A 25,855-nucleotide genomic window follows, 5' to 3' on the forward strand; every position below is an offset into this window, starting at 1 on the left:
CATTATTACACAAGTAATAAGTGTAGTAATAAGTGAAGTACGAGGTTACACTGTGTCTACTGCAGTAGGTACTAAGTCCATCATAATAATTGAATATCAAACATCAATTCTACGCAGTTCACACCTCAAGTTCAAAGCAAACTTCATTGCCAAGAGATACTTACTCGTATGTAATAAGAGAGCTTCTTTTATGTCAACGCACACTTCGTCCGCATACCAATAAACCATACCCCTACCCAACCCTACCCTATTCTCACCCTACACCTACCCTACCATACCTAAGTATCCTATGTTCGTCTAATGGTTCTAAACGTACCTCTCCACCAATTTTCAGTTAAATCGATCCAGCCGTTATTGAGTTATAAATAGTGTTAGTTACACTACTTATTTATAACGACGATATATTACACGACTTTTATAAATATATAGATATCATATATACGAGATTAAACGATCAAAATACATATAGTAGACTAATCAATTACCTATGAGTATATGAGTGAGTATGAGATGGTATAACTAGGTACCTACCTAGTAATATAGATAATAGTACAGTTTTGCATATTACGTATGCACGAGAATTAATGTTTTTAACAAATTCCGAGGCAACTATGGAATTTTCGAAATTAAAATGGCCTTCATGCGCTAAAACCTCGTCTATATTCTAGTGAAAGTCCCATTGACATTGGTTCAGGCGAGCTTAGCCCGACTGACAGATTTAAAAAAAAGTTTTTATAGTGTAAATAACTCACACTTTTTTTAAATCACACTGAGGCATTAAGTTGATGTGTAATCGGGTGAACAAAAAATAATAGTTACACGTACCAACTTGATTTTGTTGTGGACTTTATCCATATAAGAACTGACGCCGCGCGGTTTCACCCGCGTGGTTCCCGTTCCCGTAGGAATACGGGAATAATATAGAGCCTATAACCTTCCTCGATCAATGGGCTATCTAACGCTGAAAGAATTTTTCAAATCGGACCAGTAGTTCCTGAGATTAGCACGTTCAAGCAAACAAACTCCTCAGCTTTATAAGTATTAGATGACTACCTACAAGCTTTGCCCCACAGTTTCTCTCGCGTAGACTCTATTCCTGGAGGAATATTAGGATTAGGTAAAAGAAGCTAATATTATAGTACACACACTAAACCAGACCATAATCTTCGAGTATCTCTGTGTTAAATTAAATTACCTACATCCAGATACTTTCAGCTGTTGAGCCAATAAAATACATAAATAAAGTTTTCTGAAATTTCCAAAAAATCTTTTTCCATTTTCATAATGTTCCTTCCTTCTAGAAAGTACACAAAAGAAATATGAATTAAATTGTTCGTGGCAACCATAACTAAGGTCAGGGAATGTGAAACAGAAAGGGATTAATTTTTAGAATTTTTTTTAAAGATTTATTGTAACTTGTATTGTCCCGCATTCTGCTGTATAAAATTAAAAAAAAACAGGATATGTCGTCAAAGGCCAAAAGTAGCGGGTTTTTGAAAAAAGTGCTATCTCAAAAGAAAACTGGTTTTGAAATTGGCAGGTGACCCACATTTTTTTAAATTATGTAGGTATGCAATTTATAAATAGCCCTAATGAATACCATCTCAATTAAAATACTTGAATTAAATGTCGATTTTGTGAACAAGTGAAGGGAGAAACCGCGGTGACTTTCGAAACCTTTGTCACTATCTTGGTTGAAAGTATCCACTCACCGCAAGAGTCTAGAAATTAGAATCTAGGGCTTGTAGCGCATTACCGTGGTTAGAAGCACTGGCGTGCATAAAATATTAAAATAGGGTAGTTAATATACGTTCTTAATAATAAAAAAAAACATTCATACAGTCGAAAGTAGAACCTCCTTCTTTTTGGTAGTCGGTTAACAAAATAGAAAATTCCTAGAAAACTTTAGATTTTTACATTTGTGAAGTGCTAACGCTATTACGACTTTTTTAGCGTAGGTAGTTGGTCATGTTTTTGTTTTCTTTTTTTTTATTCTTTACAAGTTAAGCCTTGACTATAGCTTGGCAACTTCATTCGTAACACTCTCGATGGGCCGCGCAGGACGGGGAGCGTGCAGCGATGAATGAAAAACCGACGACTGAAACGTCTAACTTGGTAGGAGTTGGATCAAAAATCACACACCTTTCGGTTTCTATACGACATCGCTAAATCTCTTGGCGGTACGTCTTTGCCGGTAGGGCGACTAGCTTACGAAAGCTTACGGCCTAAAAATTACGAAAACCTCAATTGGCCCAGCTGGGTATCGAACCCAGGATCTCCGACTTGTAAGTCCACTGCACATACCACTACGCCACGGAGGCCGTGAAAAATGTTATAATCACGAAGTCTCTCTATTCCCAGCTCGTTTTCGTTTTCATCCTGTAGGGTCAGACTTTCGTAGCTAATCTTATGAAAGCCGAATGTTCGCCATTCAGTGTTTCTATCGTAGATTTTTTTTTTTTTTTTTTTTCTCTTTATTTGGTCTACCAACAGACATACAAATAATACAATTATTAAGCATAAATGCAAGGAGCAGAAAGATAAAATGCAAATCTATTTATAGGTAAACACCGCATGCAACTGTCTAAAACTAACATTTAAAATTTATTTACAATATTAATATTTTAAATCATGACTGGTGCGGAAATATACAATTTACTAATTTAATACAATTTAATTTCTATACCTAAAACAACTATACTAAACTATAAGAATACTTAATCTAAAATACAGAATGGTTAAAAAAACAATATATATACAGGAAGAAATTTTTTCAAGTACGGATATTTTTATATTTTGTACATAAACAAAATTTAATGAACACGTATTTTTTCTTTTTTTTTTTAACTCAACAATAACAAAGTTATCGTTAGCTAAAGTTTAAACATTTAAACAGAATTTGAGGGTCACCCTATCGCTGTACTAAGTAATAGCACAGTAATAGGCAACTACAAAATCAGCTGGTAGGTACTAGGTTAGCGAGCGCCCGCGCCGAGGGCCGTTGACCTTTCTACGTTTATTTTTGTACCTATTATTTTTTATAATAATTAAAGGTCGTCACTTTTGAGTTGAGTATCGATTTTCCCTTCATACTTTATTGGGCTTAGGACCATCAATAATGCGTAGTAATAATAAAAATTATAAACTTTCGATTGGAATAATGAAATACAAATGATGATTATTATTACGCAAACTTTTGCATTAAAGGATGATTCGACTTAAATGCGCAAGCGACGGCAGATTGTCTGTCACTGGTCGCCCATCGGCAATTCGGCAGGCGTCCTCAGGGATTTTTCGATCCCCTCACCCCTGCCACCCCCGTCAGCCGAAGCCGAAGCGATATGACTACTGCCGGTATTTCTTTGTCGGCGTCTTACAAAGTGCCGCCAGCAGTTGCGCAGTTTGTTTGGGAATGTGTCCATTATTTTGTTATTTCTGAGACATAAATTGAAAAAAAAATTTACATAAAATGTATCGAACTGTTTGTAGATTTATGTTCTATTAATGATACAGAACCACGAAAAAAAATGTCCGCACTAAAGTCCGAATCACCCTGTATATAAATTATTTGAACTATACAACAGAAATCTTATTTTTAATAATATATTATATTTAATAAATTACTTATTACTTAATTCTAAATTTACCGATTTACGGAATTTGGCTAAAGAGCCAATATAAATATCAGTGACACTCAGCTGATTATATAATTTGCACAACCTTGGGATTGGTGAGTTAGCCCCAATAACTGTAGATCGATGTGGAAAAGCCAGAAAAGCATTTCGTCTTCGTTTTTTAGGAATTTTTAAGTTAAAAGAATTTAAGAGAGAGGAACAGTCTATTTTATGATTTAATATTTTATACAGAAATACAAGGTCAAGCTTTTTCCTTCGAGTTTCTAAAGAATCCATGTTAAAAAAGTTGAGACGGTCATCATAGCCTCTTAACATTTTAGCTTTACCGACTGAAAACGAAAGATGTCCAAGGAATCGCTTTTGTACCCGCTCAATCCTAAGCATATGTGTAGAATAATGTGGACGCCAAACAGTACTGCAATACTCCAAAATACTTAGGACTAATGATTTATATAAAAGAACTTTTGTTTTGCTTTTCGAAAATTCTTTTCCATTCCGTATCACAAATCCCAAAACTCTTGATGCTCTATTAATAATGTTGTCAATATAGATAAGTAGGACCAGTGGCTTTGAGAGGGAGGACCAGATTTCATAACTACAGACAGTAATTTTTTTTTGTATTTTCTCTGGTATATTATGAGAAATTATTTCCCCTGTCATTTGACACCATTACAAAAACCTGTGAATTATGTTTTATTTTAATTAGATGGTACTTTTCATTAAATGGCCTGTTATCATCATAAATATGAAATAATTCAATTTTTGGCTTTAAAACTCTAAGATATGGCTACTTTTATTACACAAAATAATTATATCCGACATTTATAACGGCAGTTTAATTCCATTGATTCATAAACATCAATATAACGATGTCAATATCGACATCACTACATAATTTACCCCAGTGATTATTTTAAACGATCAATCAAGTAATTTTTATTAAATATTCGATCACCAAAAGGCTATTAAGCCGCATGAGAATAAAGAAATTAAAAGTAATTAAAAGTAATTGTTAAAACTAAGTAGAACGAGAGACTGCGAAGACTGTACGTTTATTCATACTCCTACCATTGGTAGGTAAGCATGGTAACCAATATATAATACAAATAAATAGTATAAATATAAATAAGATTATAATTCAAAATCAATTAAAAATATTAACAACCTTTTATCGTAATTAGATGGAAATTCACACTTTCTTACATGCAATTTGACATTTTTCATTATGTAAAAATATTTGTAATTTTTATTTGAACGCTATCAAATTTGACGGTCACTATGATCGATGACGTCATTGATTCGTGCCATTTTTAAGGAGCGTTGAACAATCCGTGGCAGTGCCACAAATATGACCCTTTAGAACCCTGTAACTCAGAAAGTAATGAACGCAGATACCCTGTTACTTCTATGAAATTGCTTTATTATTAGCATTCTCTTAATTTATATATAATTAAAATTAAAACTGTCACTATCCTCAGCGTCCTAGTATGTTAGACATTTTCTAGGATATATCATGAGGAATTATGTCAACTTTCAGCCATCATGAAAATTAAATGAGGGATGTCTAGGTACCGCAGGCTCTTGGACTACGTCAATTCATAGATGAGCTAATGCACTCGACTGGAATTTTAAATGACCAATAAATTAATTTCTGGTGAAATTGATTCGTTCACGAATAGATTTTGATAGCTATAGAATTAAGCAGTTATCCATTTCATAATCGGACCCCGAAGCTGGGTCAAAACAACAAACTTTGGTAGGCCTTACGTTATGTGGAAATTTTTTATATTTTTTGTAACATAATAAACATAATATTATGTAACAATCGTCTATAAATAACAGGGATAGCGAATTTCAAACTATGATTTTGTAACTTGACATTTATATTTCAAACTAGCTGACGCCGCGCGGTGTCATCCGCGTGGTTCCCGTTCCCATAGGAATACGGGGATAACATATAGCCTATAGCCTTCCTCGATAAATGGGCTATCTAACACTGAAATAATTTTTCAAATCGGACCAGTAGTTTCTGAGATAACCTATGTAGGAGGTTTCCAACTTTTATGGGCGCACGCTTAACTAGGAAAAAAAGAGATTATGAATTACCTACATTTTACTCATTTTTTCTTTCACACATAGGGGCTCCTATAGTTCGGGGGCCCATATCATTGATACGGCGGTAGCTATATCCCTGTTGCCATACCAGCCATGTCTAAGTCATAAAATCTAAAAATCTACAATTCATTTGACGCTGTAAGTCGCATAAAAGCACTTTGTTCCAATAAATAAAACCCCAAATGTAAGTGTTATACAATCCACAATTTCTGATGAATTTAAGTTACTTCCGAAATTTGACCATCTGTTACTTTCGAGGTTAAGTGTGCTATACGTATTTTGTTACCTATAGCTTCAAGTTACATGAGCCAATCGTCTTTATTCCGTGGATTTGGCCTTTGAGTTTTTTCTCATATTTTTTTGTTTTAAAATGAAATCTAATAAGTAGACAATGCTCGCACATCCGTGATGTGTTTTTGTATATGTATTAAATATTACAGTACCTAGCAGTAGCGAAGGTTGATATTTTCTCGTAGGTAACTTGTCATGTGTTTTTTTAGTATGAAAGTGTTTTTGGCTGATTACGTTAAATTATGTACGTCCGTAAAACTCGTGCATTGTGCAAGGTAACCCGATAGGAATAGGGTTATTAGGAACCATCGCCCCTGGTACCTAGGTTGGTTTGGAAGATAGTTTTGATGGTAACTGGAATGGAAGGTAAGGCTGTAACAGGTCAAATTCTGTACATTGAATATATCATGTTGAAATTTTTTGTTGGAGGGCAATTATATTATCGATACTGAAGTCAATTTTTTTTTCATGTTTTGTCTGTCTGTCTGTGTTTTTTGTTAACTGGAATTTTCGCATGATTTGAAACCATAATACGTAAAAAATAAAATAGGGGTTCAAAGTTTTTATATAAAGTCCTTCATTTTACAAGTTACATTTACTTATAAAAAATTGTTAGGGGTACTATAAGAAAAATACCTAATAATGTAATTCAAGATTTTTCCGAAATTCGACCCCTAAGGTGTTAAAATGGGGTTGAAGTTTTTTTAATATAAACAATTCATGTTTTGAGTAATATTTTAATAAAATGATTAGTGGACTATTTATTATATATAAAATAAGAGAAAATATTTATACAAGGGGGGGAAATAGAGGTTGAAAGTTTACATAGAATTTCACGCAAACGATGTCGCGGGCGTCCGCTAGTATATATATAAAAGTGAAAGCAGATTACCACAATTCAAACTGTACTGTGGAAATATAAATGAAACAATTATGTTCGTAGTTTATGTTTTCTGCTTACAATTTTTAGCACAATTTACAATTTAAGTATGTACCTAGGTACATTAATTTGGCTACTGGGTGATTAACTGGGTGAGTAACACCTTTCGGTAGACTTTCAGTAGCGCATCTTGTAGCTTTAAGTACTATACGGATACTACGTTACACGGTTTTAGAGGTAGAGTGTTTGTATCCTTATAAATTCTTCCCTATGTATTCTTTGGGTAGAAGTCAAAGAATCGCAAACGACACCACAAAGAACCATCTCTCTATTGCAGAATGTTGTCTGAAAGGGACTGTCGATTGTCGTAGATGCCACAGATTTTGAAGTAAAAATGCGCTATACTTTACTGCTTTATGATATTTTACTATGCTATGTGGTAAATACTACCTTCCTGTCAGTGGCGACGAAAGTAAACCGTCCCAAAGAAAAGGAAATTCATACCGCTTGATTCAAACTCCGGTTTCTCATACATCTACAGTACCTACATACAATAATGAATATGTATTTATGGATTTCTAAAAGGGAACCCGGCGGGAATCGGCCCGTATGGACTCTTCGCAGCTGCTACCTGTATACCTATACCTATAAATTTACTATTTTACTCTATTTTGTTACTAGGTATATATTGTGTCTAGGCTGTTACAGTAGTGAGCAAGTAAAGTAAAATATTGAATGAAAGTAAAATAATACGTTGGTCCCGTGGTTGGCCTATGTTGCTTCGAAAATCGACGTATCCCTTGACTACAATCTCACCTGATGGTGAGGGATGATGCAATCTAAGATAGAAGCGAGCTAACTTGTTAAAAGTAGGATGAAAATCCACACCCTTCTCGGTTTCTACACGTCATCGTACCGGGACGCTAAATCGCTTGGCGGTACGTCTTTTACGGTAGGGTGGTGACTAGCCACACTATTTTTTTGTCATGTTGGGAGGGAAATAAATCCTTCCGGACTTCTGCTGGCTAGTCAGCAGGGCGTAAAAATTAGGTACCTCCCGTGTGGTGGTGTTACACCCTCATATCTCGAAGAGTACATAAATCCGTAGATTGCAGACATAACTCGTGATAGAGATCGTCACAAAATCTAACATGGTGATGCTGAGTCAAAACTCTAAAATGTGCTCAGGCTAGGCAGTTCATATTTGTATCTATGAAGTGCACCTCACTGAGTTAAAACTTAATAAATTTATTTAATGGTAAATACAGTTGTGTAATATTATACTTAGTTGCATTTCGCAAGGTTTAAACAGTTTTTCTTTAAATTAAATCTACCAAAAATATATTGTGCTTGCATAAATGCAAGAAATGTACAATGTAAATTATTACAGAATTTAATTATAAACTTGAATGTTTACGATATTCTAATTTTAAACATGGTATAATTTATCCGGGAGTAAGCAGGAAATGTATAGTATTCTATCTTTATCGTAATGTTGCCTGTAACAAATCATTGGGTAGGTATAACATGATTATATAATGATTTATTTATTTTGCTATCATCCGCGAAAAGTCGAAGAACCCATGCGACAACGTCACCCAGGTTTGCGACAACGTCAACATTGCAATTGCACGTTGTAGAGTCAACATCGCCTGAGGATGCTCCGGTTTCGGGGTGAAACGTACGTCGAGAGTATTTTGTCGGACCTGGGTGACGTTGTCGCATAGGTTCGTCGACTTTTCGCGGATGATAGCAAAATAAATAAATCATTATATAATCATGATGAACTTCCGCAAAGTATCGCCTGCTTCTATCCAATAGGTATAACATAATTAGGGTAATATTTATTTGCATGAGCGATTACTCTGAGGTAACTATTACTCTAAATTCAGATATACTCTATGGATATACGTGTTTTTATGGTATTGATTTTATATAAAAATTCGTTCTATATCAAGTTCACATACCTATCTCATGCAAGCACACTTCATCTAAGTAACCTTGTTTACTATTTCCGAAGTTTCAATTGAGGGTAACATAATAAATATTAGCTAAGATGTAAAAAAAACCTGTCAGTGTTATAAGAGATAACTATGAATTATTATCATTTTCAAATAAACATCAAATTACGTAAATAAGGTTGTCTACATACGTAGAGTATACGTAGAGTAGAGATATTAAGTTGATTTGATTTATTATTAATATTCTAAAAAGGTAAAGTTTGTAGTATTTTAGGGGGTAATCTCTGGAGCTATTGAACTGATTACAAAAGAAATATCTTTTACTCCGAAAATATACATTTTAGAATACATGTCCTTACATTATATATAATTTTCCTTAAATAATATAACCCTAGAGTTATGGAAAATACTCTCGAGCACCCTGTATAGGTATATCTATTTATTTTGGTAAATATAAGACTTCTTACCAAAACTTCGTCTGTGGTAGGCCTTACACTTACAAAGCTGTGAATAAAAAAGTTGTTTATACTTGAAACTGGTTACATGATTTGCAATTTAATTACATAAAAAATACAGTCATTAGAAAATATTCCAGGCTTTTAGCTTTGTTGAGGCTCCGTTGATAAAGTTTTTGAATAATAAATCCTATTGGTATATACTATTTTTTTGTTTCTGTTTTATACCTATTACAAGCCTGTATGTACAATGCTTTTTCCTGACCCTATCTCATTAGCTTAATCATAATAAGTAGTTCAAATTCTAATTAGTTTATTTAGGTAGGCTTAGTTTGCATGCATTTTTGAAACGTTCGTCTTAGCTATTTGTAGCGACTCTACCACGGGTTTGAGAGGCAAGTGAATGATAATGGCAAATGATAATAATTTTAGACAAAATTATTAATTCTACATCTTGTGGTAAAATGAATCTTTGTCTTTAAAAATTCATTATTGAACTTTTATAAATAACAGAAAAAAATAATTAGATTTAATTTGTGCTAGATTAATTTATGAAGTGCAAGTAAACGTCGCTAAAAATATTCTTGCATTTATTCATAGATACAGTGGCGTAGCGTGCTTTGGAGGGGCCCTGTATCGAAATTGGTTATCCCAATAGACGAGCGGCAAACCTCGATTATTATTAGCAGTTTATGTTTTTTTCTCCGAAAAACACCAGTTTTTTTCTCCGAAAAGCACCACTTTAAGAGATTGTGGATTAAATTTTACTAATTTTTGGGGTCTAATAATAATTTAATTAATACAAAAAAAAGAAACAAAAATGATTGCATAAAATAAATATGACAGTGGTTTAATCTATGTACCTACTCGTAGGATGTTTCCATTTTTAGGTTGCACCTGGGGTAAAATATTGCTTTTTCGAATTTGATAACATCTCAAGTGAAACTCTAAAAGCAGTTTCTATATGATTTTTTTTCCGGGAAGCACCAATCTGGTGCTAAAACAAGTAAGTGACATTGTGGATTATATTTTACCAATTATTGCTTTCACACGTAAGGGGCCCGTATAGACCCGAGGCCCCGTATTATTGATACAGCTAATACTAGTAAGTAGCTAATAATAGTAGCTACGCCCCTGCATAGATACCATACAAGCAGAATGTTTGAATGTGTTGACGTTCCAAGTTAAATTAATCAAGTTACGATTGGCTTAGACCATTAAAAAGAAAGGACCTGCCTCGTAAACCGTTACCCCTCTGTCAAAGATCAAGAATCAATGATCTAACGCGTTTATAAAAACTGTTGCTATAGAATCGATGTTTCGTTGTTGTAATTGTATATATATATATTCTGTGGATAGTCTAAGCGATGTGTTGGTTAGTCTGTGTAAAAATTACGCGTGTGTGTATTGCGAGTCTATTATATAGTTGTAGTGTATGGACACAGACTATACTTAATGTGTTAAATGTTTTCGATGTGTGAGTTTACCTCGTCCCCCTCAAAAACGACAGACTTTTTTGTTGGTGAATTTGGGTGCGAAACAGGTCCATTCTTTTTAATGGTCTAAGATGATTGGACAAAAGGTTGTAATCTCGCAGAGGTTGTCATTTCCTTATCAGCGCCAGGTTCGCAACTGTCAACTGTTACATAAGACGGGGCAAACCGGACGTCATTATTATGTAAATATAATGTGTGTAAACAATTATGCAATTCTTTAAATAAATCTACTGTACATACATGAGTGGGAAGCAATTTGCATACAGTTCACAAAATTTATCGCATTATACCTACCTACCTACATTATTACAGAGTAACACATTTTAATTTTATTTTAAATACATTAGCGGAGTCATGATAAATTCATTATGCATCCTTTTAAAATGCAGATAATTACGCCTTTACTAAAAATCTTTATTTCTTTATGCTTCGCACATTAAAATTGACAGACGAAATAACTGTGTTATTTTAAACCTTGGCTACCTATTTTTTATTGAAGCAGAAAAACTTTTGTGAGCTTAATGATCATTCGTAGTTCTACATCGATCATCGCATAATGTTTGCCGTCACAAAGCTTTGGGTAAAATGCTGGTGAATTTTTACAGGTACGAGCAGTGGCGTGCATTTCATACATGCATTAAAGTATTGCATACCCTAAGAGTTGTTTCGTTTATGCTTATTAAGTGAAGATTTTCCCACTTTGGTTAGTTTTTTTTCTAGTGCACACTCTGATCGACAACCTTATACACGCCACTGGGTACGAAAGGCTTTATATACCCTGGATTTAGATTGATGAACATGGAAGCGTTAGAACACTAGACTAGAATTATTAAAATTCAAAATTCATTTCTTTCAATTAGGCTTAGTTTACAAGCACTTTTGAAATGTCAAGTTATTTTATAGTTTAATTTAATCTAATGGTACCATCATTAGATTAAATTAAACTATGTATAACATATTAGTAAATATAATAGTCGAAAACTGAAAATTAAAGTTACGAGGGTTGCAAACGCCCTTTTTATTCTTATTTCTGACATTAATATTATTACAATCATACCTTTTAAAATTGCCTATATTTTTATGTTCATACACTAGATTCTCAAATATATACTGACTATGCACAGTCATTATTTTTATTTTATTTAAATTTCTTTCCTTTAACGACTCTTGGGGACCCAACCCAAACTATTTTATATATCGCACGAACAGCTCTATATTTAAAAAACATAGGGATGTTCTTTAGATAAAAACACAGATTAATAGATACTGGATAAGAATAACTAACACAGACTAGAATAATCTCCCTAGGTTATTCTAATCTGTGTTTCGCCTTAGGCATTGTTCTTTATTTCAAAATAATCGTCCACGTTCGCTCTCTCATTGTAACGACCGCTATATCATAGTTATAGTTAAAAGATCTTCGTATCACGATACTTACAATTTGCAAATCCCATAACGTTGAATGTTATTACAGTCATCAAGAGCAATTCTATTACGAATAATTGGCATAAAAATGCGGTATCTTAAGCCAATCAAAGTAATTTAAAAAAACAGTTGAATGCATCCTTTTAATTAAACTCTCACTTCACAGCAATTCATAAAATTCATCACATTTAGGTACTACATCAAAAACCGTTATATAATTAATAATTATTATACCTAATGCTTGCACAACTATTCAAATTTTATTAAAGGTACTAGGTAGTAGTGTGGTGACCAATAATTATTACAGATTTATTTATATATTCTAAAACTTTGACAGACAAAAACATAAAATTTAATCATCTCTAAGATAAAATCTGTAATGGTGGGCTGTGGGAAATGTGTTGAATGTCGTTAATGTTAAATTAGCCCTTCCTTTCCAATTTTATACGGTGAAGAAAGATTTCTAAGGCGTGCCATTTCATGCATGCTTCACATTATTTATTATTATTACCATAGGTGGGTGGCATTGGCTATAATAATTACGTAGTTTAGACTGTCTATGGAAATTAAAAATTCATGCTAGTTGACTATTTATTACATTATTCGGACTGCAACTTATTTGCGACTAGGATATGTCTAGATTTTTAACTCAACTCAGCAACCGAATTACAAAAACTGTTATCTCATGCTAAAAGGGTTTGACGGCGTCCGTGGCGCAGTGGTATGCGCGATGAATTTATAAGACAGAGGTCCTGGGTTCGATCCCGGCTGGGCCGATTTAGGTTTTCCGTCCATGTATGGCTAGTGAGCCTTGGCTAGTAACCATCCTACCGGCAATGAGGTATCGTCAAGCGATACTAAAACGATTTTTATCCTACTCCTAACAAGTTAGCCCGCTTCCATCTTAGATTGCGTCATCACTTACCATCAGGTGAGATTGTAGTCAAGGGCCAACATGTAAAGAATAAAAAAAAATAAGACACTGCGTGAATGTCTTTAGTCTATTTGCTGTAGGCTCCATATAGGGACTGTAGCTGCGTTAGCGGGGGCTTTAGGAGAATACTGAGATAAGGAGCTACAAGAACGTTGGAGGACAAAACGTATCTTTATTGGCGTCTCTTGTGAGACGTGGACTTTGGTGTAGACTTTAGAGGGACGATAGGGTTCATAGATTATTATTTTGTATATGACGTAGGAAGAGCATAAAAAAGCTTATCTTCAAATTCTCGAACAAGATTTCCTATGTGCATTTTCGACCATCTAGAAAAAAGGTTTAAATCCAGTTTTTCTATAATATTTGTTGTTCTTTGTAATCGATACAACTAAGGTCTCTTACATTTTTTACCTATCGTTCATAGTTATTGGGATATTTATCATATATTGAGATAATCTATGTTTGCCTTACTCCTTGTCCAACTTACATTGTAAGCAATATCTATGGGAAAACCCCATGGAAAAAGTCTGCCGATTCCCACACATTATAGCGTGTTGACCAGCAAATCATGAGAAACAACCTATTCAAGAGTTTCAATGATCGTCAACTCACAAAACAATTAGGTACAGGATGGAGACGGTACAAAGAGTATAGTTATAATCTTCAAAATATATATCCTATAAAAAAGCCTCAACAGCTCAACGGTTAGAGCGGTCGGATTCATCACCGAGGGGTGGTGGTTCGATCCCCACCGTTTTACTTTTTACCCGACTGCAAGAAGAGTTATGTTAACTCTTCTTGCAGTCAGGTAAAAAGTATAACTTGTGTTGTATAAATGTCATCATTTTAGTTTCTCTTGTAATTTATTGAACCAGAGATTTAACAAAATAATTATGGTAATTAAATTTAAATTGAGTATTCTCTGTAATTACGTGAAGCTATTATAACGGATAATTTAATAACACTGCAGCTAGATGCCACTTGCCTCGACCTTACCTGCCTAGGTTATGTACCTACTTGTAATTCAAGAAAACACTAATTATATGAGTATCGAGATTGTACCTATCCACTGTATCTACCAATATATCTACCAATTAGCGGACGCCCGCGACTTCGTCCGCGTAGATTTATGTAAACTTTCAACCCCTATTTCACGACTTTAAGGGTTGAATTTAAAAAAATCTTGAATCACATTATATTTAATTGTATTCTTTTTCGATTTACGATAATTTTTTGAAACTGTAACTCTAAAAATGAAGGACTTTCCATAAAACCTTTCAAAGATTATTGCAGACACTTTTATTTTTATTTTAGGGTCAAAAAGTACCTTAGTTTTTGCTCCAAGTTCCCATTTATCATTATACCAAAATTCATCTTGATTGGTTCAGTCGTTTCGCCGAAAAGTAACAGATAGACAAACAGACAGATATACTTACTTTCGCATTTAATAGTACAGATATAGGTAACCGTACCTAAATATGAGTATGAAGCGGCATGGGCAACCCATAGCTTTTTCCTCCGGTTTGGCGGCAAAAATTATCATGCCAACAAAAAACAACAAAATTATCATGTCAAGTACATCGCCTGCATCATCATTAACAACCCATATTTTCGGCTCACTGTTGAGCACGAATATCCTTTCAAAATGAGAGTGACTCTGGGTCTCTGGCCTGAAATAAAATGATTTTATTTTTTAAGGTAACAGCCATACACGCTATGTTCAAGTTGGTTCATTTCACAGGTATTTTTTTCCAAGGACTTGTAGTCTATAGGTAGTTGACCACTCTATTTGATGTAATTTCGAGTCATTTATTTATTTTATTTTAATTATTTATTATTCTACAAAAAACATATTTATATTAGGCCTAACCATAGTGCAACATAACCACAGTTGGCTTTACTGTGCACTGGTTATTATTACTTACCTAATAAAATATTTAAGATTAAAATTAATTAACAAACTTTAAAAATTAAAGTGAAGAAAAACAAAGAACAATCAATTAAAAAAAACAATAATTAGCGAGTAGATAAATAAATATCATAATTTTAATGAGAGTCAACCGTCAACCCCTGCTGCGACGAGTACACAGACTGTCTCAAAAAGTATTCCTTTAATTTTCGCTTAAGTACGTTCATTAATATATTCGTATCTTATAAAAGATTTTTGACCGTATCCGGAAAATCGTTAAAGATTGTTGGAACAATATTGGGTAAGTAGGTAATAGATTAAATTATGGGAAAAATCAATATTGAATCTATGCATGTGCATAATATCAACGATATTTTTTTTATTTGTTACAGTTTGAGTTAACGTGAAAGTAGGTAGTTACCTACGTACGTACTTAGGTACCTACTTTCACATACATTGTATTATTCAGAACGAAAGTCAGTAGCCTATACTTAATGACAAAACACTGAACTTTAGTTTATTTTATCTAGATAACTATATAATGTTTAAGTATATAATAAAAATTCATTGTCGTTTTAGTATAAACATACAGCTAGGTACGCAGGTATTAGATACCTAATCCAAGTAATAAAATTGTGATCGTAAATCGTTTACAAGTTAGCCCTTGACTACAATCTCACCTGATGGTAAGTGATAACTTATGTTGCAATCTAAGATGGAAGCGGCCTAACTTGTTAGGAAGAGGATGAAAGTCCATACCTCTTTCGGTTTTTACACAAATCATCGTACCGGAACGCTAAATCGCTTGGCGGTATGTCTTTGCCGGTGGGGTTGTAACTAGCCACGGCTGAAGCCTCCCACTAACCAGATTTAGATTAATTAAGAAATCCTCATCGGTCTAGCCGGCGATCGAACCCTGGACCTCCGTTTTGTAAATCGATGCACATACCACTGCGCCTCGGCCGTCAAAATCCTCGTAATATAGCAAGAGTTTAAAAAAAATTCTCACGATCACGTTGGTTCGTGGAAAATTTACGCTATGCGCCTATTTTATTTTAATGAAAACTAAAGACTTACGACTACTGTGCTGACGAATTACATTGTAGATCGAAACGTTTTTAAGATTCCGTAGTCCACAAGGAACCCTTATAGTATGTCCGTCTGTCCGTCCGCGGCTTAGCGCTGAGACTATTACTACTAGAAAGCTGTAAATTAGCATGAATATGTAAATTATAAATGTAAGCAAAGTCGTACAATAAAATTTCGAAAAATATTTTTTTTAGGGTACTTCCCCTACATGTAAAGTGAGGATGATTTTTTATTGCTTGTTAATTTTATAGTGTGGGGTATCTTTGTATAGGTCTTTGAAAGTTGTAAGGGGTGTTTTACCAACTATCAATATATACAACATATTTCAATTTAGGTATCGGTAAAACTATATCGGCTAATAAACAATTGCTAATCTATGAATCAAATAAACGTTTATGGCTGGTACTCAGGGCCGTAAAATATGTAGTTATTTTTTTAAAAACTTGTCAATGTCAAGACTTTAACGTCAAAGTCAAAGTCAAATCAACTTTGAAGTTTGAATTACGAAAACATTTGTTTTGTTTTTTTTCCGATTCCAAAATTGTAAATTGTAATAAAAAATCCATATTTTCTTGTGATATTCCTAATAGTAATTGATTTTCTATTCATAGACGTTTCCATTCTGTTTCAGAAGACACCAAGATGGTGGAGGAATCGCAGATACGTGGGTTTTACGCGAACAAAAATTTCTTCATCACCGGCGGCACAGGTTTTGTCGGACTCTGCCTTATAGAGAAGATATTGCGATGTATACCCGATGTAGGCAACGTTTACTTGCTGATGAGACCCAAAAAGGGGAAGCAGATCTCTGAAAGATTAGAGGAATTCCCAGTAAATCCTGTAAGTAAATACTGACATAGTGACAAGTTTGAGGGTCATTGACCCAAAATAGCATGCAGCATGCTACGTTACGTTGTAAGTTTGCTTCAAAGTATTGTTTCCTTCCGCCGCGCTCCTCGTACCTCCTTAATTACCTTCTTCATTTATTAATAATGCATATTTTTCATCACTTGATTTTTTTTTTTTTTTTTTTTTTTTTTTTTTTATTTTTTTTATTCTGTACAAGTTAGCCCTTGACTACAATCTCACCTGATGGTAAGTGATGATGCAATCTAAGATGGAAGCGGGCTAACTTGTTAGGAGTAGGATGACAATCCACACCCCTTTCGGTTTCTACACGACATCGTACCGGAACGCTAACTCGCTTGGCGGTACGTCTTTGTCGGTAGGGTGGTAACTAGCCACGGCCGAAGCCTCCCACCAGCTAGACCTGGACAAATTAAGAAAATCTCAAGAAGCCCAGCCGGGGATCGAACCCAGGACCTCCGTCTTGTAAGTCCACTGCGCATACGCATATAGTCCACGGAGGCCGTCAAACACTGTCGATTCTACTACAGGCCCTATACTTCCTCCCTAAGCAGGACATGTAAAGCTAGCATCACACTCTCAGTGTGAGTTTGCTTAGGGTAACAATTATATTTCTGTAACTATCATTATCAGATAAGAATAATTAGGATCACAGCTTAACTTGCTGAGATAGGACCAAGATGAGACAAGAAAGGCAATCTGAAGATATTCTTAAATTGTTAACGAAGAACAAAATATTAGTACCTATCTCAAAGCCTATGTCCTATTACTTCTTATAAAAGAATTTTTGTACAAATTTCAGGCTTCAAAAAGGTACCAAACCGACAGTCATTATACAAACAAACCAGTTTTTTGGATTCTACAATCAGATAACCAAAAATAAATCTTTATGTACATGTAAAAAAAATAAAATTTTATTTAAATAATAAAACTACATATCAAGGTGGTTTACTTGTTATTCAAAAAACTTCAGTATTTAAAATAATTAAATTTATGTAACATAATAAAGTTATTTTAAGTAAGCCAAATTCTGAATGTCAAAGAAATTGATTATATTTTTCAGGTATTTGAAAAACTCTTAGAAACCCAATCAAAAGATATATTCAACAAACTGATACCTATATCTGGTGATGTAGGTTCAGAAGACCTAGGCTTAAGTGCTGAAGATAGACAGATTTTAATAGAGAATGTCAATGTGGTGATACATTCCGCAGCCACTTTGGACTTTGAGCAGAACTTGAGACCTACTGTGAATATTAATGTTTTGGGAACCAGAAGGATATTGGAACTGTGTAAACAGATTAAAGATTTGAAGGTGAGTTTAATACTTATTGTTTGCTGCTGAGACTCTGCGGTTATTTCCCGTTCCTGTGGCAACACAGGAATTAAAAAAAATAGCATGTTAGCAGTGTTATAGTTTACACTTACATATAACATGGTTTTCTATTTTATGTACTCAGTTATCTGTGCCTCAAAAGTGCTTCACTTTACAAGTAAATAAAGTAAAATACTAAATAGCACATAAGTTGGTTTCAAAACTTGTGTCTATTACAAATATCACAATGTCTGTTTAGAAACTAGATTCAAATTTAAAAACCTCTATCACAAATAGGCTAGTTGACACTTTTTTTAAATGTTTATTCTACTTGATTGAAAAAAAATTGAGACATGTTTACATGAAAATTTTAGTTTTTAAATATTATGTTTTTGACATTACAAGCTAGAACGCCTGTTGGCCATGATGGTCTACAATGGATGGACAAAACATTTTCATGATGTCACTATAATAAATGCCTTACAAACGCAGCCTTTGTCAAAAATATTAGTTAACTTTTTTGACGTTTAGTACATCAAGTAACATTCATATTCATATAACGTCACAAAATGGACAACAGCGTTTTTGTCATTAGGAAAATTAAAAGAATACATGATTTTTAAATTACATGATACATGATTTTTAAGTTTTATAGGAAATCCTTAACTTTTATTAATTAATACCAATATATTTCAGACCCATGCTGTGGGCCATTCATGTACTATGTAAAATTATTTTTTTTTTAATTTAATTTGATTTGAGTCAACTACCCTATTGTATTATAATCTATTTGGTGTTAAGTATTATTCAATGTACTAGGTTTCTACTATAATAGTTTAAATAAATATAGGTAATGGTGCATGTCTCTTCCGCATTTGTGAACTCCTATTTAACTGAGGCCCAGGAGAAGGTGTATGACGCTCCAGCAGAAGTGGAGAGCATCATAAATGTAGCAAAAAAACTCACTGATCAAGCGTTGAATGATGTAGAGAGAACGTAAGTATATTTCAAGTATCTAACTTTAACTAATACGGGTAAGTATAGAGCCCAGCAAATAAGTTATAACAAAATGACAGATGTTTCTGTAGACACCAATTTAAAACAAAATTGTTAGACATACCTAAGGATAAAGATCTAAGATCTAGGCACAAGAAGTATACCCTCATCTGTTATTTATTAGTGACTAGCGGTCGCCTGCGACTACCCTACCCCTACCCTACGCCTACCCTACCCCTACCATACCCCTACCCTACCCCTACCCTATCCCTACTCTACCCAACCCCTACCATATCCCTACTCTACCCTACCCCTAACATACCCCTACCCTAAACCTGCCATACCCCTACCCTACCCTACCCCTAAAATTAATTTTTTAAATTTTTTTGTCATAAGAACCTTCTTCTGCCAATAACAAACACATCAAAAAAAATTTTTGCTATTGGTCCAGCTGTTTACGCGTGATGGCGTGACCAACGGATATATGGATTCATTTTTATATATATAGATAATAATTTTGTTCTGATTGTCGGAATAATATGTAAAATAAATTGAAGTCACAAAGAGTTTCTTTTAAAAAAATATAATTATTATTTTTTTTTTCCAGCTTCTTGAAGAATCATCCAAATACATACACATTTACAAAGCACCTGGCAGAGCACGAAGTGAAGAATTGCTCAGATCTGTTCCCATGCACCATCGTTAGACCCACCATGAGTAAGCGAATATAATTATTAATGTCCGGCCGCTCAGGGATTTCGTTTCTGACAGTTTCTGACTGTGATTGAATGGGACAAAACATATTCAATTACAATTGCCCCGTATTTTGTCTCATCACTACAAAGACAAACAGTTGGCATAACCTTGGAATAGCGTAGGTTATCAACCTTGTACGCCAGTTTGAAGTTACATCGCCCGCAATCTCTGAGCGGCCGGGCTTTACCTCCTTTATACAAATAGTTTTAAAATAAAACTTTCATTTGTCTATGACATTGACTTGAATTTTTTTTATACTCCTAACGCAAAAACGAGCGTTTATTATAAGTTTGACGTGGATAGCTATGTTTGTCTGTCTACGTTCCCTTGTAGCTCTTAAACAGTTTAACTTCTCTTCATTTATTTGCTGCATAAAAACTTTCAACCAAAAAGTTTCTTTATACAAGAGTATTTAGACTGTTTGATGAACATTGATTAAGCCCTTTATTAGTCATTTTAAAAGGAAAACGTTTGTTTCAGTCGTGGCATCGTGGAAGGAGCCAGTGCCTGGATGGACTTGCTCTAAAGTCGGCCCGCAAGGTTTTCTAATGGGGGCAGCAAAAGGTAACAATACCAATTAACCAACCTCAAAAATAGTGAGTTAGTTTGCAATTTGACGTTTTCTTTTAATGATCATTGGGCTAAAAGTAGACTGTATACCATCATGAATATCTTTTGATCTATCTAAGCACAATTTTAAGTTGAACTTTAATCAATATATAATGAGAAGTTTAGATTCTATATGCTTTAGTCGATTGAATCGCAGGTCTATATAAAGTTAGGAATAATGGTATAAAAACCTTAGTACATTTAACTCAAGCTATGCTTTCTTTATGGCTACATGGCGTTGTGTGTATTGTCAAATAAACTGGACCACAGTAATGCTTATTAGTAACAGAAAAAAGATAACCTTATTTAGGTAAATTAAATATCACATGTCTCAAACGGTGAAGGAAAAATATCGTGAGGAAACTTGCTATACATGAGAATTTTCTCATTTCTCTATGTGTGTGCAGTCTGCTAATCCGCATTTGACCAGCCTGGTGAACTAATGACTAACCCCTTTCATTTTGAGAGAAGACTCAAAACGCCCAACAGTGAGCCAACTATGGGTTGTTAACTCAGACTAATTACATAAGGACCTGCCTTGCCAAACGTTAGTTTTCTGTCAAAGTATATGATCAACGATCTCTAATGCGATTATAAAAGACTGTCTCTATAGAATCGATGATTCAAAGTTGTAATCGTGTTCGTCGGTTAAAGAGCTCCGTAAAAATACCTTTGAATGGTGTAAATAACGGTCAACAACTTATAGTTTAGTATAAAATATATACCTGATCTAAGCTCATTTTTCTCAAAAAACTACAGACAATTTTGTTCGTGAATTTGGGTGCGGTACTAGTCCTTATGTAGTTAGTCTGAGGTTATATAATGATTTATTTATTTTAGGAGATGTTGACTCTGAGTCAATATCTCCTGAGGATGCTCCGGTTTCGGGGTGAAACGTACGTAGAGAGTACTTTGTCGGACCTAGGTGACGTTGTCGCATGGGTTTGTCGGCTTTTCGCGGATGGTAGCAAAATAAATAAATCATTATATAATCATAATGAACTTGCGCAAAGTAACGCCTGCTTCTATCCAATAGTCTGAGGTTGTTAATGATGATGAGGTATTACTTCTCTTCACGACCTTTGCAATATAGAGCTACATACTCTATGGTGTTTCCAGGTGTGGTCCGTCGACTGCCGCAAGCCAAAGAGAACATCGCCGACTACATCCCCGTGGACGTGGTGGTCAACCAACTGCTGGTGGCTGGCTGGCACGCCGCCACGGAAAAGTGAGTTTTCACCCTGCTTGATAGGAAAATTATGATTTTTCTTCTCCCATTATATCTCCCATTCATCCCAATGTACTCAATATAAAACCTCAAACCATATCATAAAGCTAATCGTTCCCAAATGTTGTTTGGTAATGTGCACGAATAAACCTTGCTGCAATGTTTTTTTTTTAATTTTTAAATAGTTCAATAGCTACAAAAATCCAGGCTTCCATAAAAGACGCAAAAACCTTGGAGGCCAAGCAAATACGAGGCCATGCCCGAAGTCTATACATATTAAGCTTTGTTTATTCTATCATGGTTATAGGAAAAGTGATGTATGCACATAATTAGCCATTGCAGCACTCGTGCTGCCTACTGTGCAATTAGGCTTTGCCCTATTACACAAAAATCACTCATGCTACAATGGCTCTCATTACATGACAGTGGCATATATAACTATTTTAATGTATTTTATATGTAATTGCTCATGGATCCAGTTAAGCTTCAATTTGAATCACTCCCTACCTCTACCCTACCCCTTCCATAAGTATCCTATAGACGTCTCCACCAATTTTGAGCCAAATTAGTTCAGCTGTTCTTGAGTTATAAATAGTGTACTTTCTTTTTATATACAGGGTGCTCGGGAGTATTTCCCATAATTCTAGGGTAAGGACAATTAATTAAAATGTCTAAGGAACTTAAAATGAATATTTTCGGCGTAAATATATATTTTTTTTGTAAATAGATCTTAGATTGTGTTCCTTATATCGCATCCTTAAATGTAGCCAAATTTATTCATTGATAAATATTATGAAGTAGCTTACTAGTTGCAATATCTCGTCAATATCAACAGTCTTACCACTATGATTATGTAAAATGCAAGGATAGATAAAGGCGTGTGTTACATAGATAGTCGGATAGTTAGAATTACTTTGTATGAAAACTTGAAAAAAATTTTTTTCAGTTACGTTTTTTAGTTTAAGTGGACTTGTCAACGCCTTGAAGTTATGGAAAATACTGCCGAGCATCCTGTATATAGATCACTGGTTTAAGTTGTATAAATCGCTATACATACATATAGCTTTAGTATAGATATAAATTACTGGAAAAGCCCCAAATGACATATAATATTGTCCCCAGGCCGGGTCTGACGGTGTACCACTGTTCCACGTCTACACAGAAGCCATTCCGCTGGGTGATGCTGGACTCTGTCATCAACAGAATGCTTCACAACTACCCTCTGCAGAGCGCTGTGTGGTGAGTGTGGGTTATTATCTCAGATTGGAGTAGTTGACTCATATCAAATTTGATAAAAAACAATTATTTCTTATAGTACATGGAATAAGGGTCCGAAATATATCGATATTTAATAAAAGTTCGAAAACCTAATCTAAAAATTATGTATTTATTTTCCAAATGTCAAAAATGCTGTCCATTTTGTGACGTCCCGATATTACTTGATGTCAATAAAGGAAAAAACGTCATTAACTAATAATTTTGTCAAATACTACCGATTGGTTAAGATTTTGTGTTAACGTGACGTCATGAAACAGTTAAAATATAAACCATCATGGCCAAATATAGACAGCGTTTTGACTCGTATTGTCAAAAATACATTTAAAATTTTTTGTACAATTTTTATGTAGGTATTCACGTCTCAAAATATGATAATTTTTTTCAATCTCAAATCAAAAGTAGAGTAGTAGATAATAAACAATTAAAGGCCATTTTAAAAAAATGTCAACCTTTGGACTTATATCACACTACATTTAACACCAATATTTTGTGTCCTTATTTTACACACAACTATAAATTTAAATCGTTATACATAAACAGGTTTATTTTTAGAACAATGAAACATTGATTCTTTAAACACATTTTGTATAATCACGTTAGATTGTGAACATATACTTTTTACAGAGGGGTAACATCTAGCAAGGCAGGTCCTATGGTAAGTGGTCTGAGATTAATATTTACCATAGACAACGATTGGTTGATTGTCCTAATGTCAGTAATTCGAAAATCATTGTTTTGATGACGTTTAAAGTTTTTGAAAGTATAAATCTTCATTAAGAAAAATTTCTTATAACAGAAATTGTTTTACAAGAACAATATAAAAAGAAAAACGTTTAATAACTGAGAAAAGTACCCAGACCAGAACTAATAAAAGAGTTGGTGATTTTTTCACTCTTTTGAAAGTAAATAGTCTAGGTTTAAGTAATTTTAAACCGACTGATATAGTTACGAAGTGTGTATGGATTAACTACTATTATTAAATAATGTTTAAGTACTATTTAAATACAATGCAATCAAGTTTGATTAGCCATAAAAATAAAATAGTCGAGTTAGTTAATTTTCGCTTTCTTGTTAACCAACTTGAAAATTAAAAATAGGAGGAGGTTCTCAATTTTTAATTTTTTATTTAATGTTTGTTACATCATAATTTCGCCATTTATTAACGAATATAAAATAAAATAAAGATTTTGATGCATCAAATTCATTGATAAAATTAAAAACAAGAAGTCGTTTTAATTTTTGGGATTTTAATTTTTAAATATTTTTTTGACAATACGAGCCAAAACGTTGTCAGGCCAATGATGGCCTATATTTTGTCGTTTCTTGTCGTCACGCAAACACTAAATCTTAACCAAACGGTTTAATGTTTATCAAAATTATTAATTAGTTTGACCTTAAATAACAGTGTAACGTGACAAAATGTACATAATTTTTAAATTAAGTTTTTTATAAAATCCTTATCTTTTATTGATTAATATCGATATATTTCGGACCCTTATTCCATGTACTACACGAAATTAATATTGTTTATATTAAATTTGATATGAGTCAACTACCCTATTATCAGCCTATTTGGAATACCCACTTCTGGGCCTCCCTGAGGCTTCGCTCAGTGACTCTGAGGCCCAACATTAGCGACCAAGCTCTCATCTCATCTCATCAGTATAGATAAATAATGAGTTTTATTTTGTCGAAGGTACCCGCATTTGGAGTTCGTGTCTTCTCTATGGCTGTTCCGCATCTCGGCCATATTTGTCCATTTCTTTCCTGCCATCTTGCTGGACATGTTGTTGAGGATCACCGGCGGACGACCCATGTGAGTTATCATTATCATCATCATCATCATCATCATCATCTTCATAATCATCGTGATATCGAGATATCGTGGTATGTCTCGATTAACATACCACGATATCCCGTTATTACAGTTCTACCCTCGAACTAGACTAATAATCAAGGATATCGCTGATACTATCAGATGGAAACCAGAATGGAACTATCGTATGGCAGGAAGTTCACCACGAGTGGAATCTCGGACTGGCGACCGATAGTAGAAGGGTTAAGGGACCCTGCTAGTAGCCAAGTAACTAACGATGCAATGACCGGACTACTGACTGACTTACTCAATTCCCTCATTCACTACCAAACAGTCTCGAACCAACTCAAGTGCTTAACTGAATAAACTTGAGAACTACTGCGTGCTCTCTCAGAGATCGTCAACTGACTGATGTCAACAGTCAAACAATACGTACTTTTTGACGTTTCTAACAGATATCGCTATCTAATTAGCAACCCTAATTAACATTCTAATGTTAAATAAAGTTTCTAATTAGATGGCGCTATAATTATTCCAATCCTCCGACATACATAACGTTTCAGCTTGTTCCGGCTGCACAAGAACGTGTGGAACTCCTTGAGTCGCCTGGAGCCGTTCATCTTCACCGAATGGCGCTTCTACAACGACAACACGCGAGAGCTGGCGGAGAAGCTCAACAAACGCGACTCGGAGTTGTTCTTCATCAATATATCTAGCATTATGGTGAGATATTCAAAATTCATATAATTCAATTATATTTAATTTACACTTTCGAAAAGTCAGGTCAAATATTATTAGAT

The 25,855-nt window shown here is 34.2% G+C and overlaps 1 protein-coding gene across 2 annotated transcripts in view; it reads left to right on the plus strand.

Annotated features, from left to right (window-relative positions):
• The window catches only part of LOC112045130 (putative fatty acyl-CoA reductase CG8306), a 32,848-nt gene that overhangs the window by 3,006 nt on the left and 3,987 nt on the right, over positions 1–25,855 (plus strand). Inside the window, exons 1-10 of one of the 2 annotated variants that reach the window (XM_024081211.2) lie at positions 16,644–16,740; positions 16,822–17,030; positions 18,121–18,372; positions 19,223–19,368; positions 19,976–20,085; positions 20,605–20,688; positions 21,853–21,961; positions 23,084–23,200; positions 24,936–25,055; positions 25,619–25,778. In XM_024081211.2, the coding sequence (XP_023936979.1) occupies positions 16,833–17,030; positions 18,121–18,372; positions 19,223–19,368; positions 19,976–20,085; positions 20,605–20,688; positions 21,853–21,961; positions 23,084–23,200; positions 24,936–25,055; positions 25,619–25,778 (1,296 nt within the window). In that variant the 5' untranslated portion in view covers positions 16,644–16,740; positions 16,822–16,832. Of the gene's footprint in view, positions 1–16,643; positions 16,741–16,821; positions 17,031–18,120; positions 18,373–19,222; positions 19,369–19,975; positions 20,086–20,604; positions 20,689–21,852; positions 21,962–23,083; positions 23,201–24,935; positions 25,056–25,618; positions 25,779–25,855 lie in introns of those variants that run through there. The other variant, XM_024081210.2, reaches the window with a different exon arrangement.

This window comes from Bicyclus anynana, chromosome 8 (genome assembly GCF_947172395.1).
Source record: "Bicyclus anynana chromosome 8, ilBicAnyn1.1, whole genome shotgun sequence".
Taxonomy (NCBI): Eukaryota; Metazoa; Arthropoda; class Insecta; order Lepidoptera; family Nymphalidae; genus Bicyclus; species Bicyclus anynana.